Raw genomic sequence first — 12,327 nt, 5'->3', positions numbered from 1 at the left:
CCAGAAGAGGAATTGTGCAGTTTACTGAGTGAGTATATAAACACCTCTCTGGTATAAGTGGCAGTGAGGTTTCCAAATCACATGGGGTAGGTTGTGTCTATCTTCCTGTCAGAGTTTGATGGTATGATTTGATCTGACTTGTCTGTCCTGTATGGCGTCACCACTTCAATCTCCCGTGAGGAAATCCATATGATGAAATCCATCTTTAATAGCCTAAAGTTAATTCATATCCGATGTCTCCATCATTCCAGTATGCAAGAATGTGGAGACGTTTTTTTACACATCTGATTTCCATACAGCTGTTTCCACAGCACAAACAGCATACTGTCTTTTATTTTTTGCTACCAAAACATCCAAGTGAATACAACATCTAAATCAGGTTTCCACTATACTCACTTCAGCTCAATCTAAACAGTAGGATCAACTTTGTTTCCTCAGTCAAAAACCACGATGCCTGTTTCCTCAATCTTGAGCTGGTAGTTAATGTTGTACTCTGTTTGCACACCATCAAGCCTACTGCAAATAACTACATAGCTCTGCCAAGCAGAAGTGACACATGGTTTTCTCCCCCGGCTTAAATTATTATCTGACAGAGGAAGATATTCAGTTTTATTTTAAGACTATCTGACCCACACATTACTTTATTATAGTCCAGGACAAAAAAAAAGCTATTCGTGACACTAGAATGTGCACTATATAACCAATCAGTCAATCCTTATGTCCCTGCATAGGGTCATAGTCATAGCCACACAGGTGGGTCCTGTAAACGGGTCCCATACTGTGATTCCATGCTCTGGGGCACGAATATAAAGCTAACTATATTCATTATGCACACCGTTTTCCACCACCTTGACAGACTGACAGCAACCTGTGGCATGTCATCTGCATACGCATGAAGGTATTACAGAAGCCGACGAGATACTAAATCCATTACAATGCAGCTTTAAAAGCAGGACACACCGAGGCTGGTACTGTCTGTCTGGACAGTTATCCGGTGAATTCACTGCATGAATTCTGCTCAAATTCACATAGGGGTGATCCCACTAAACGGAGAGTGACAGCCTGGAATAAAACACCTTTCGCCCTAGTTAGCCTGGCTACGGCCGGTTACCTCACATTAGCTAGCAAACTCATAGCTAAACCCCTTATCAACTCCTCACAAAATAACGGTTTAATTAACATTATACTTACACCACCAGCAAACGCGATATCACTCGTCGTCCAACTTCGGCGGGATTTCTTCAAAAACACACTGGCATTTTTAAAAACAGTCAATATTTGAATGAGCCGTTGATATCTAGAAATAGACTACTATAGCCAGTTGTGTTCAAGGCGCCGACCCGGCTCCGTCCTCCGCCATTTTGGTTGTGATGGGGAATACGTTGCGTCGCGCGGGTTTGGCTGCTGTCGGGTCACCCTATGTAATTATAGGAAGCACCAAAACAACATATCATTGTGTTATAGCTGTTTAACACATGTATGAACTACACTATCTATAAACTAATAATTCTTTCTTTTTTTTTTACAAACTAAGTTATAACATTTTGATTGTGAAGATTCTGACTTGCAAGTCTACACAAGTACTGGTAAAATACATTAAAATGCTTAGGACTATATGGAAAGTGCATATAATACATTTTATACATAATTGTAAGTATACTTTAATGTGAAGTGTTATTGAAAATGTTAATTTCCCAGACAAAAACAAAAATATAAACGTAACATGAAACATGAAACTATTTCAATTTTTATTTATTTTTTATTTAATCAAATTAAACAATTTCAAAGATTTTCCTGAGTTACTGTTCATATATGGATTTCACATGACTGGGAATACAGATATGCATATGCTCTCACAGAGAAAGGTAGGGGTGTGGATCAGAAAACCAGTCAGTATCTGGTGTGACCACCATTTGCCTCATGCAGGGCAACATCTCCTTTGCATAGAGTAAATCAGGCTGTTGATTGTGGCCTGTGGAATGTTGTCCCACTCTTCTTCCATGGCTGTGCAAAGTTGCTGGATATTGGCAGAAACTGGAACACGCTGTCATACACATATATCCAAAGCATCCCAAACATGCTCAATGGGTGACATGTCTGGTGAGTATGTAGGCCATGGAAGAACTGGGAGATTTTCAGCTTCTAGGAATTGTGTACAGATCCTTGCGACATGGGGCTGTGCATTATCATGCTGAAACATGAGGTGATGGCGGCGGATGAATGGCACGACAATGGGCCTCAGGATCTGGTCACAGTATCTCTGTTGATTCAAATTGCCATCGATAAAATGCAATTGTGTTCGGCGTCCGTAGCTTATGCCTGCCCATACCATAACCCCACCACCCCCATGCAGCGCTCTGTTTACAACGTTGACATCAGCAAACCGCTCTCACACACAACGTCATACACGTCTGCTATCCGCCATGTACAGTTGAAACTGGGATTCATCAGAGAAGAGCATACTTCTCCAGCATATGATATGTCACACCTGTCAGATGGATGGATTATTTTGGCAAAAGAGAAATGCTCATTAACAGGGATGTAAACAAATGTGTGGACAAAATTCGAGAGAAATACGTTTTTTGTGCATATGGAACATTTCCGGGATCGTTCATTTCAGCTCATGTTTTACATTTTACATGTTGGGTTTATATTTTTCTTCAGTGTAGATAGCCTAGCCCTAGATCCTCTCATAATTATAATTCCCCCGTGGAGTTCAGTACTAGAAAGGTAGCCTAAACAGAACTATTCTGCCACCTAGTGGTAAATCACATTATTCTTAAAATCCAATATTTTATTTTATCATGGTTTTTTTATGTGGAGGTATACACTGAGTGTACAAAACATTGGTAGCACCGTCCTAATATTAAATTACACCCGTTTTTTTTTTGCCCTCAGAATAGCCCCAATTCGTCTGGCCATAGACTCTACAAGGTGTCGAAAGCGTTCCACAGGAATGCTGGCCCATGTTGACTCCAATGCTTTCCACAGTTGTGTCATGTTATCTGGATGTCCCTTGGGTGGTGGACCATTCTTGATTGAAATTGTCTGGATGTCCTTTGGGTGGTAGACACGGGAAACTGTTGAGTGTAAAAAAAAAACAAACAGCTGCGTTGCGGTTCTTGACACACTCAAACCGGTGCAACTGGCATCTACTACCATAACATGTTGAAAAGCACTGAAACACATTCCATGTCTCGAGGCTTAAAAATCCTTATTTAACCTGTCTTCTCCTGGTGACATCGGAAAGGGTTCATAGCTTTGAACTGGATTTACCTGGTTAGTCATGGAATGAGCAGGTATTCGTGATGTTTTATACACGTAGTGTATTTTGATGGGCTTTCTCATGGCACCTCCCATCAGAAAATGTCTTCTCTGTGGATCTGCGCCGTTTCTAAGAGAATGAAAACATAGGTTCTACCGAGATTTGAACTCGGATCGCAGGATTCAGAGTCCTGAGTGCTAACCATTACACCATAGAACCCCGTGCTCCAACTTCTTTCATATTATGTATATAACTATTATCTATGTAATAAGAATACCCGTGCACTGTAGTAATTCTTTTCTGTGGCGGACTACTACTTCACTGGTGCATTTTTATTTGAAGTGCCTGCAATTCATATCGTAGCAATGAATATCGGCCGTTGGTTTGCTTTTTTCTTGCTCCCCCTCCCATAGCTAGCCAACGTCACAACAAAATCCCGGAAGTGTCAGTCTGAAAACAGACCCGTCGCCGTTAGCTAGCTGAGTGTTTCAAAATCTATTTGCTAAATCGTCTCATTTTAAACAGTTTATACAAACGAAATACTCCTATTTATCTTTTAGAAAATGGGAACCAGAGATGATGAATACGATTATCTGTTTAAAGGTAACATTACAGCATGATCCTCGATATCAAAGCTAGCTAGGTAGCTAACGTTAGCTAGGCAGCTGTTTAGCTAACGTTAACAGTGAAACCTTTTAATTTGTGTCTGTGAAGTATGATATAGGTGTGTGAATAGCTCTGATACATTATTTGTTTTTTAAACGAAAACTACATATTGATGATAAATTATAAACATAAATTGTGAAGCAGTTGGATTGCAACGTTAGGTACCCAAACGCCTAACGTTAATAGGTTAGCAGCTGTTTCTAAACAATGCTGACTTTTGTATGATTAAGTGAGGTCGGGGTGTTTCCCGAGATAACCAGCTGGCTAGCTAATCTAGCAATCTAGCTATCTTAGCTACATGCAACGAACATTGGTTATTATCTAGCTACATTCATCCGTAGATAAATAATGTGATGTTATATTCTTATTCCTTTCCTGTTTTTTTTCTGTGCTGTTTAATCTAAATTTTACTTATGTCATGTGTTGTTGTGGCTATCTGTTTTGTTGTTTTCTATTCAAGTTGGTTTAACATAAAAAGCGAATAAGACTAAGAATTAACGTTAGCTACACACCACTGTGGATGTGTGACAGTGTCACTGCAAAAGTGAAAAGTGGTGGTCAGATATTTTATGTGATGGCATCTTGTAGCAACACGTTATGTAACTATGTCATATCCCCATGTAATTGCTACACATTGACCTTCTGGCAGGGCCTGATTAATGCAGGAGCTTACATGGGTTGAAGCCCTGGAGGCCAAAACCGTAGGGGCCCTTGAGGCAGAGAAAAATTGAAGTGTGTGTGTGTAATCCAACCCTGACCTTTGGGGTCAATAAAGATTTTTATTGCATTGACTCCATCAGACATTAATTTTGTGTTCCAGTGGTTCTGATAGGAGACTCGGGTGTTGGCAAGAGCAACCTGCTCTCTCGTTTCACCCGGAATGAGTTTAACCTGGAAAGTAAGAGCACCATTGGAGTGGAGTTTGCCACCCGCAGTATCCAGGTGGATGGGAAAACGGTGAAGGCTCAGATCTGGGACACGGCAGGACAGGAGCGCTACCGGGCTATCACCTCGGCGTGAGTATGCTGTAGGGTAAAGTTGCCCCTAGATGCTGATCTGGGGTCAGTTTATCATTTTTCCCACTAATGGTTAACGTTAGGATTGGGGAAGGTAAAGCTGATCCAGAGTTTACAATAGGAAGATTTGGCGCTGGACAAGAGACCGGGAAGAATTTTATTTATTGAACCTTTGAGAAATTTACCGGTCATCTATATGTAATATATTCCATTTAGCAGACTCCACTTACAGTCATGTAATATATTCCATTTAGCAGACTCCACTTACAGTCATGTAATATATTCCATTTAGCAGACTCCACTTACAGTCATGTAATATATTCCATTTAGCAGACTCCACTTACAGTCATGTAATATATTCTATTTAGCAGACTCCACTTACAGTCATGTAATATATTCTATTTAGCAGACTCCACTTACAGCCATGTAATATATTCCATTTAGCAGACTCCACTTACAGTCATGTAATATATTCCATTTAGCAGACTCCACTTACAGTCATGTAATATATTCCATTTAGCAGACCCATTTAGTCATGTAATATATTCCATTTAGCAGACTCCACTTAGTCATGTAATATATTCCATTTAGCAGACTCCACTTACAGTCATGTAATATATTCCATTTAGCAGACCCATTTAGTCATGTAATATATTCCATTTAGCAGACTCCACTTACAGTCATGTAATATATTCCATTTATCAGACCCACTTAGTCATGTAATATATTCCATTTAGCAGACTCCACTTACAGTCATGTAATATATTCCATTTAGCAGACTCCACTTACAGTCATGTAATATATTCCATTTAGCAGACTCCACTTAATCATGTAATATATTCCATTTAGCAGACTCCACTTACAGTCATGTAATATATTCCATTTAGCAGACTCCACTTACAGTCATGTAATATATTCCATTTAGCAGACCCACTTAGTCATCTAATATATTCTATTTAGCAGACTCCACTTAGTCATGTAATATATTCCATTTAGCAGACTCCACTTACAGTCATGTAATATATTCCATTTAGCAGACTCCACTTACAGTCATGTAATATATTCCATTTAGCAGACTCCACTTACAGTCATGTAATATATTCCATTTACATTTTACATTTAACTTATGGGTGGTCCTGGGAATCGAACCCACGACCCTGGCATTGCCATGCTCTACCAACGGAGCTACAAAGGACCGTCTGCGTTGGGTGCGTATAAGCCATTAGGCCGTCCACCAATGCAGCCAGCGTCATCAATAAACGAGGGATGTTGGTCAAATGAGCCTAATTTACATATCCTTTAAAACAGCCTATAACTAATTACATAAGACTATTCCTTGTGTTTCAATGTGTCGCATTATGCAAAACTTCATAGCCTATTGTTTTATTGTTTTTTTTACTTTCCTAAAACAATAATTGTCCATTTCACAGTTCAGCTGTCTGAGATTTGAGCACTGAATGCATCAGGCCGTTGCACCAGGCCGTTGCGTGCATCAGGGCATTGCATCAGGGCATTGCATCGGGGCATTGCATCAGGGCATTGCATTAGGGCATTAGGCCATCAGGGCGTTGCATTAGGCCATTGGGGCATTAGGCCATCAGGGCGTTGCATTAGGCCATCAGGGCGTTGCATTAGGTCATTGGGGCATTGCATGCTGTCTATTTACCACCACAATCTGATACTGGCACTAAGACCACACTCAACCAGCTGTATAAAGCCATAATCTAGAGGTGGTGATTTAAATGAAGGAAAACTGAAATCAATTTGAACCCTTTCTACCATCATGTGACCTGTGCAGCTGGAGGTGAAGAATCTCCACAGGGCCTTCAGGAAGTATTCACACCCCTTGACTTGTTCCACGTGTTGTTGTGTTACAGCCTGAATTTAAAATGGATGGTTTATAAGCGTGGAAATCGACCCTGCTGCAGGAGCTTGCTTTTACACAGTCGATAGCGCGCCGGACCTCGGGCTCGAAGGTCGAGGGTTCGAGACCTGCTCCCTGCTGTTTCATTACATTACAGGAACGCGCTCACCGGCCAAGCACACGCACTGTCGTGGATACAAGGTCCAATCACTTCTGACACCAATGTAATGAAACAGCAAGGAGCAGGTCTCGAACCCTCGACTTTCGAGCCCGAGGTCCAGCGCGCTATCAACTGTGCCGCAAAAGCATGCTCGTGCAGCAGGGTCGATTTCCGACCCTGGGTTTATAATATATATATATATATATATATATAAAAAACATTTTTTAATAAAGATTCGCATTTTATTGTTAGATTATAGGAGTAACTCTGGTAGGCCTAAAACATTCTTGCGCACCTCAAGTTCAACTGTCGGAGTTAGTTGGAGCGCCTGTGTTTACCAGCTTCATATCATAGGTTCTGCAGTATAGTAGGCTAGTAGGCTAATAACAGCTCATTTTGGTTTACAGAAAATGAGTTAGCCTGTGGTTTTATGAAGTTAGCCTACGGTCTTATGAAATTAGCCGGTGGTCTTATGAAGTTAGCCTAACTAAAACCATAGGCTAACTTCATAAAACCTGTAATCCCACTGAGACTCATTACTGTATCCTGTAATCCCACTGAGACTCATTACTGTATCATGTAATCCCATTGAAACTCATTACTGTATCCTGTAATCCCACTGAGACTCATTACTGTATCATGTAATCCCACTAAAACTCATTACCGTATCCTGTAATCCCACTGAGACTCATTACCGTATCCTGTAATCCCACTGAGACTCATTACCGTATCCTGTAATCCCACTGAGACTCATTACCGTATCCTGTAATCCCACTGAGACTCATTACCGTATCCTGTACTCCTGTCTGTCCTGTGATTAATGTATGTTTGGTGCTGTCGTGGAAGCAGGGAGGATATTTCAGTGTCAGTATGAACACAGTCGGGGACGTAAGGTATCGAGCGTCTCAGAGCAGGAGAGAGTTTAGCCTTTTGGATCATAATGAAGGAGATTTCATGGACAAACTGCTTCCTGGAGAAATGGAGAGGGAGGATAGAAGGTGTTTTACGTCAGAACTCTGAATAGAGTTGACCTAACGGTCGTCTTTCCAAGCTCTTTGTGCCCTGTTTCTAAAAGGGCTATAATGGTAAGCTGGCTTTTATTGATAAAATTGACCTCTTTGTCCACTGTTGATGATGTCATGTTGCAGGTACTACAGAGGCGCGGTGGGGGCCCTGCTGGTCTATGACATCGCCAAGCACCTGACCTATGAAAATGTGGAACGGTGGCTGAAAGAGCTGAGAGACCATGCAGACACCAACATCGTCATCATGCTGGTTGGCAACAAGAGTGACCTGCGTCACCTCCGGGCCGTGCCCACCGACGAGGCTCGGGCCTTTGCAGGTTAGAGATGCCTCGTCGTTTCTCAACAAGTCTCAGACACTGAAAAAGCTACATACATTTCTGGTTTTTGTTGTTGATGCTGGTTTCATTGATGATGCTGCAGTCTCACAAAAAATGTATGTTTTAATGTCACTTTTTATGCTTGCATTCATTCCTGTGGAATGTTTCAGAACGGGTACAGTCTCTAACTTATTTTCTGACGTTGTTTGTTTCCCTTCAGAGAAAAACGGTTTGTCTTTCCTTGAGACGTCAGCCCTGGATTCCACCAACGTTGAAACGGCTTTCCAGACCATTCTGACAGGTGTGTGTGTGTGTGTGTGTGTGTGTGTGTGTGTGTGTGTGTGTGTGTGTGTGTGTGTGTGTGTGTGTGTGTGTGTGTGTGTGTGTGTGTGTGTGTGTGTGTGTGTGTGTGTGTGTGTGTGTGTGTGTGTGTGTGTGTGTGTGTGTGTGTGTGTGTGTGTGGTCACACCTGTTGATGTGATCTGCTATCTTGGCAAGACAGACTGGATATGACCTAATCTTCTCTCCTCCATCAGAAATCTATCGAATCGTCTCTCAGAAGCAGATGTCAGAGCGTCAGGAGAGTGACATGTCTCCTAGCAACAATGTGGTCAACATCCAGGTGCAGCCCACTGAGAACAAACCAAAGATGCAGTGCTGTCAGAACATCTAGCCCCGCTCATGTTACCACTACACCTCTACCCCCTTATATACCCTGTACCCCCTCATATACCCTGTACCCCCACCTCTACTCCCTTATATACCCTGTACCCCCACCTCTACCCCCTCATATACCCTGTACCCCCACCTCTACCCCCTAACCCCTCATATACCCTGTACCCCCACCTCTACCCCCTAACCCCTCATATACCCTGTACCCCACCTCTACACCTCATATACACCCATCTTGTTTTAGCTCGCCCGGTGCCCCGGGTGGAGATTCCACTTTAGAACCAATTAAATGGTCTCTCAGATGTGTGAGTTTGGCCCACCCTGCTCTCAGGGTGAGGTTAACCAGATGCACTCACTTACGCAGTCTCATAGGAGTAGTCCCCTCCTCCATTCTCTCCTCTCTCTCCCCACTCCCTCTCTCCTCCTCTCCCTCCCTCCTCCACAACCTCTCCTCTCCCCACTCCCTCCCTCTCTCCTACACTCCCTCTTCCTCCCTCTCTCCTCCTCTCCCTCCCTCCCTCCCTCCCTCTCTCCTCCCCTCCCTCCCTCCGTCATTCCTCCTCTCCTCCCTCCCTCCCTCTCTCCTCCCCCCCTCCCTCTCTCCCCCCCTCCCTCTCTCCTCCCCTCCCTCCCTCCTCCCCTCCCTCCCTCCCTCCCTCCTCAACTCCCTCTTCCTCCCTCTCTCCTCCTTTCCCTCCCTCCCTCCTCCTCTCCCTCCCTACTGATCATGATCTGAGAAGCCTAGTCAGTGTCTGGAGTCGTGTTCCCCAGCGGAGCCTTTTCAGACAGGAAGTCATTTATATTTCTCACTTCGATGTAATACTGTTGATGCGCTGACATGTCTTACACAGAAATGTCTTAATATATTCATCTGATTTTTTTTATCTTCTTCATTTTCTTCTATTTCCATTTTGTGTGTTCCTCAATTATTATTTTTTACCTGTGTTTTTGTTAAATGTTTTTTTTTGTTGTCTTCAAATATTGTATCATATTTCCTACTAATGTGTATGTATTTAAAGCACACTGAGAATGCTCTGATGTGTATCTGTCTACGACCCCCCCCCCCCCTCCTCCCATCAGTTAGCCTCGCTCCCTCCCTCTCTTTTCAGTATAATGTCATGTTTGACAACGGTAGGTTTCTCCAAACATGTGGATGTATTTAAGCACAGTGTACTAGATAGAATGTATGCTCCCTTGGTCCCTGTCGATAGGTGGAGTTTGACAACGGATCTGATTGCTGTAGATAGCTTAAGTGAAGACTTGTGGCATTAGATCTGTTTGCGGATGGCTTCAACCATGCCAATGGACAGACAGGGCAGGCATCAAAGTACCTAACACGTAGAGGAACAACAGCTTTGTTAAAAAAAAAACACTTTTTATACGTGTCCCAAATGGAACCCCATATATAGTGCACTACTTGTGACCAGGGCCCATAGGGATCCATTTGGGACACAGTATTCGTCACTTTGTTTACAGTCAGTCTGTGGCAGGTTAGCTTAGCATGTTATGATGATGATGATGATGATGATGTCACTTCATGGCACCGCTTTGCTGCCTCGCATGTTTTTTATCTTGGTTTAAATGATGACTGAGTTATCAGAACTCTCTGACTGAGTTATCAGAACTCTCTGACTGAGTTATCGTAACTCTCTGACTGAGTTATCAGAACTCTCTGACTGAGTTATCGTAACTCTCTGACTGAGTTATCAGAACTCTCTGACTGAGTTATCAGAACTCTCTGACTGAGTTATCAGAACTCTCTGACTGAGTTATCAGAACTCTCTGACTGAGTTATCGTAACTCTCTGACTGAGTTATCGTAACTCTCTGACTGAGTTATCAGAACTCTCTGACTGAGTTATCAGAACTCTCTGACTGAGTTATCAGAACTCTCTGACTGAGTTATCAGAACTCTCTGACTGAGTTATCAGAACTCTCTGACTGAGTTATCAGAACTCTCTGACTGAGTTATCAGAACTCTCTGACTGAGTTATCAGAACTCTCTGACTGAGTTATCAGAACTCTCTGACTGAGTTATCAGAACTCTCTGACTGAGTTATCAGAACTCTCTGACTGAGTTATCAGAACTCTCTGACTGAGTTATCAGAACTCTCTGACTGAGTTATCAGAACTCTCTGACTGAGTTATCAGAACTCTCTGACTGAGTTATCAGTACTCTCTGACTGAGTTATCGTAACTCTGTCTGAGTTATCGTAACTCTCTGACTGAATTTATCAGAGTTATCAGTACTCTGACTGAGTTATCGTAACTCTGACTGAGTTATCAGAACTCTCTGACTGAGTTATCAGTACTCTCTGACTGAGTTATCAGTACTCTGACTGAGTTATCGTAACTCTGACTGAGTTATCAGAACTCTCTGACTGAGTTATCGTAACTCTCTGACTGAGTTATCAGAACTCTCTGACTGAGTTATCAGAACTCTCTGACTGAGTTATCAGAACTCTCTGACTGAGTTATCAGAACTCTCTGACTGAGTTATCAGAACTCTCTGACTGAGTTATCAGAACTCTCTGACTGAGTTATCAGAACTCTCTGACTGAGTTATCAGAACTCTCTGACTGAGTTATCAGAACTCTCTGACTGAGTTATCGTAACTCTCTGACTGAGTTATCAGAACTCTCTGACTGAGTTATCGTAACTCTGACTGAGTTATCGTAACTCTGACTGAGTTATCAGAACTCTCTGACTGAGTTATCAGAACTCTCTGACTGAGTTATCAGAACTCTCTGACTGAGTTATCAGAACTCTCTGACTGAGTTATCAGAACTCTCTGACTGAGTTATCGTAACTCTCTGACTGAGTTATCAGAACTCTCTGACTGAGTTATCAGAACTCTCTGACTGAGTTATCAGAACTCTCTGACTGAGTTATCAGAACTCTCTGACTGAGTTATCAGAACTCTCTGACTGAGTTATCAGAACTCTCTGACTGAGTTATCAGAACTCTCTGACTGAGTTATCAGAACTCTCTGACTGAGTTATCAGAACTCTCTGACTGAGTTATCAGAACTCTCTGACTGAGTTATCAGAACTCTCTGACTGAGTTATCAGAACTCTCTGACTGAGTTATCAGAACTCTCTGACTGAGTTATCAGAACTCTCTGACTGAGTTATCAGAACTCTCTGACTGAGTTATCAGAACTCTCTGACTGAGTTATCAGAACTCTCTGACTGAGTTATCAGTACTCTCTGACTGAGTTATCGTAACTCTGTCTGAGTTATCGTAACTCTCTGACTGAATTTATCAGAGTTATCAGTACTCTGACTGAGTTATCGTAACTCTGACTGAGTTATCAGAACTCTCTGACTGAGTTATCGTAACT

The 12,327-nt window shown here is 42.3% G+C and overlaps 2 protein-coding genes and 1 non-coding gene across 7 annotated transcripts in view; 1 reads left to right on the top strand and 2 right to left on the bottom strand.

Moving 5' to 3' along the window:
- LOC139384312 (C-myc promoter-binding protein-like) overlaps positions 1-1,372 on the bottom strand; it is a 150,637-nt gene extending 149,265 nt beyond the window's left edge. For 2 of the 5 annotated variants that reach the window (XR_011628833.1, XR_011628834.1), the window contains exon 1: positions 1,192-1,369. The gene's annotated coding sequence lies outside the window, so the exon portion shown is untranslated. Of the gene's footprint in view, positions 1-1,191 lie in introns of all 5 variants that reach the window. The other 3 variants (XR_011628832.1, XR_011628831.1, XM_071128992.1) reach the window with 3 other exon arrangements.
- A 2,040-nt stretch (positions 1,373-3,412) lies between these two features.
- On the bottom strand, positions 3,413-3,484 carry trnaq-cug (transfer RNA glutamine (anticodon CUG)). The gene has a single exon. It is a non-coding gene; the product is annotated as a tRNA-Gln (tRNA).
- Positions 3,485-3,694: 210 nt separating this feature from the next.
- LOC139384318 (ras-related protein Rab-11A) lies at positions 3,695-10,885 on the top strand. The gene is made up of 5 exons (XM_071128999.1): positions 3,695-3,868; positions 4,752-4,947; positions 8,120-8,313; positions 8,534-8,614; positions 8,850-10,885. The coding sequence occupies exons 1-5, from the start codon at positions 3,829-3,831 to the stop codon at positions 8,984-8,986; spliced, it is 648 nt and encodes a 215-aa protein (XP_070985100.1). The 5' UTR covers positions 3,695-3,828; the 3' UTR covers positions 8,987-10,885.
- Positions 10,886-12,327: the final 1,442 nt, after the last annotated feature.

The sequence above is a fragment of the Oncorhynchus clarkii genome, chromosome 26, assembly GCF_045791955.1.
Source record: "Oncorhynchus clarkii lewisi isolate Uvic-CL-2024 chromosome 26, UVic_Ocla_1.0, whole genome shotgun sequence".
In the NCBI taxonomy this organism is placed as follows: Eukaryota; Metazoa; Chordata; class Actinopteri; order Salmoniformes; family Salmonidae; genus Oncorhynchus; species Oncorhynchus clarkii.
The sequence above is the reverse complement of the archived record's forward strand: the minus strand, read 5'-3'. Positions and strand labels throughout refer to the sequence as shown.

Coding starts and splice junctions, on each gene's coding strand:
- LOC139384318 (XM_071128999.1), top strand. CDS start 3,829: ATGGGAACCAGAGATGATGAATACGATTATCTGTTTAAAG. Junction 4,948..8,119: donor TACCGGGCTATCACCTCGGC/GTGAGTATGCTG, acceptor GTCATGTTGCAG/GTACTACAGAGGCGCGGTGG. Junction 8,314..8,533: donor CGAGGCTCGGGCCTTTGCAG/GTTAGAGATGCC, acceptor GTTTCCCTTCAG/AGAAAAACGGTTTGTCTTTC.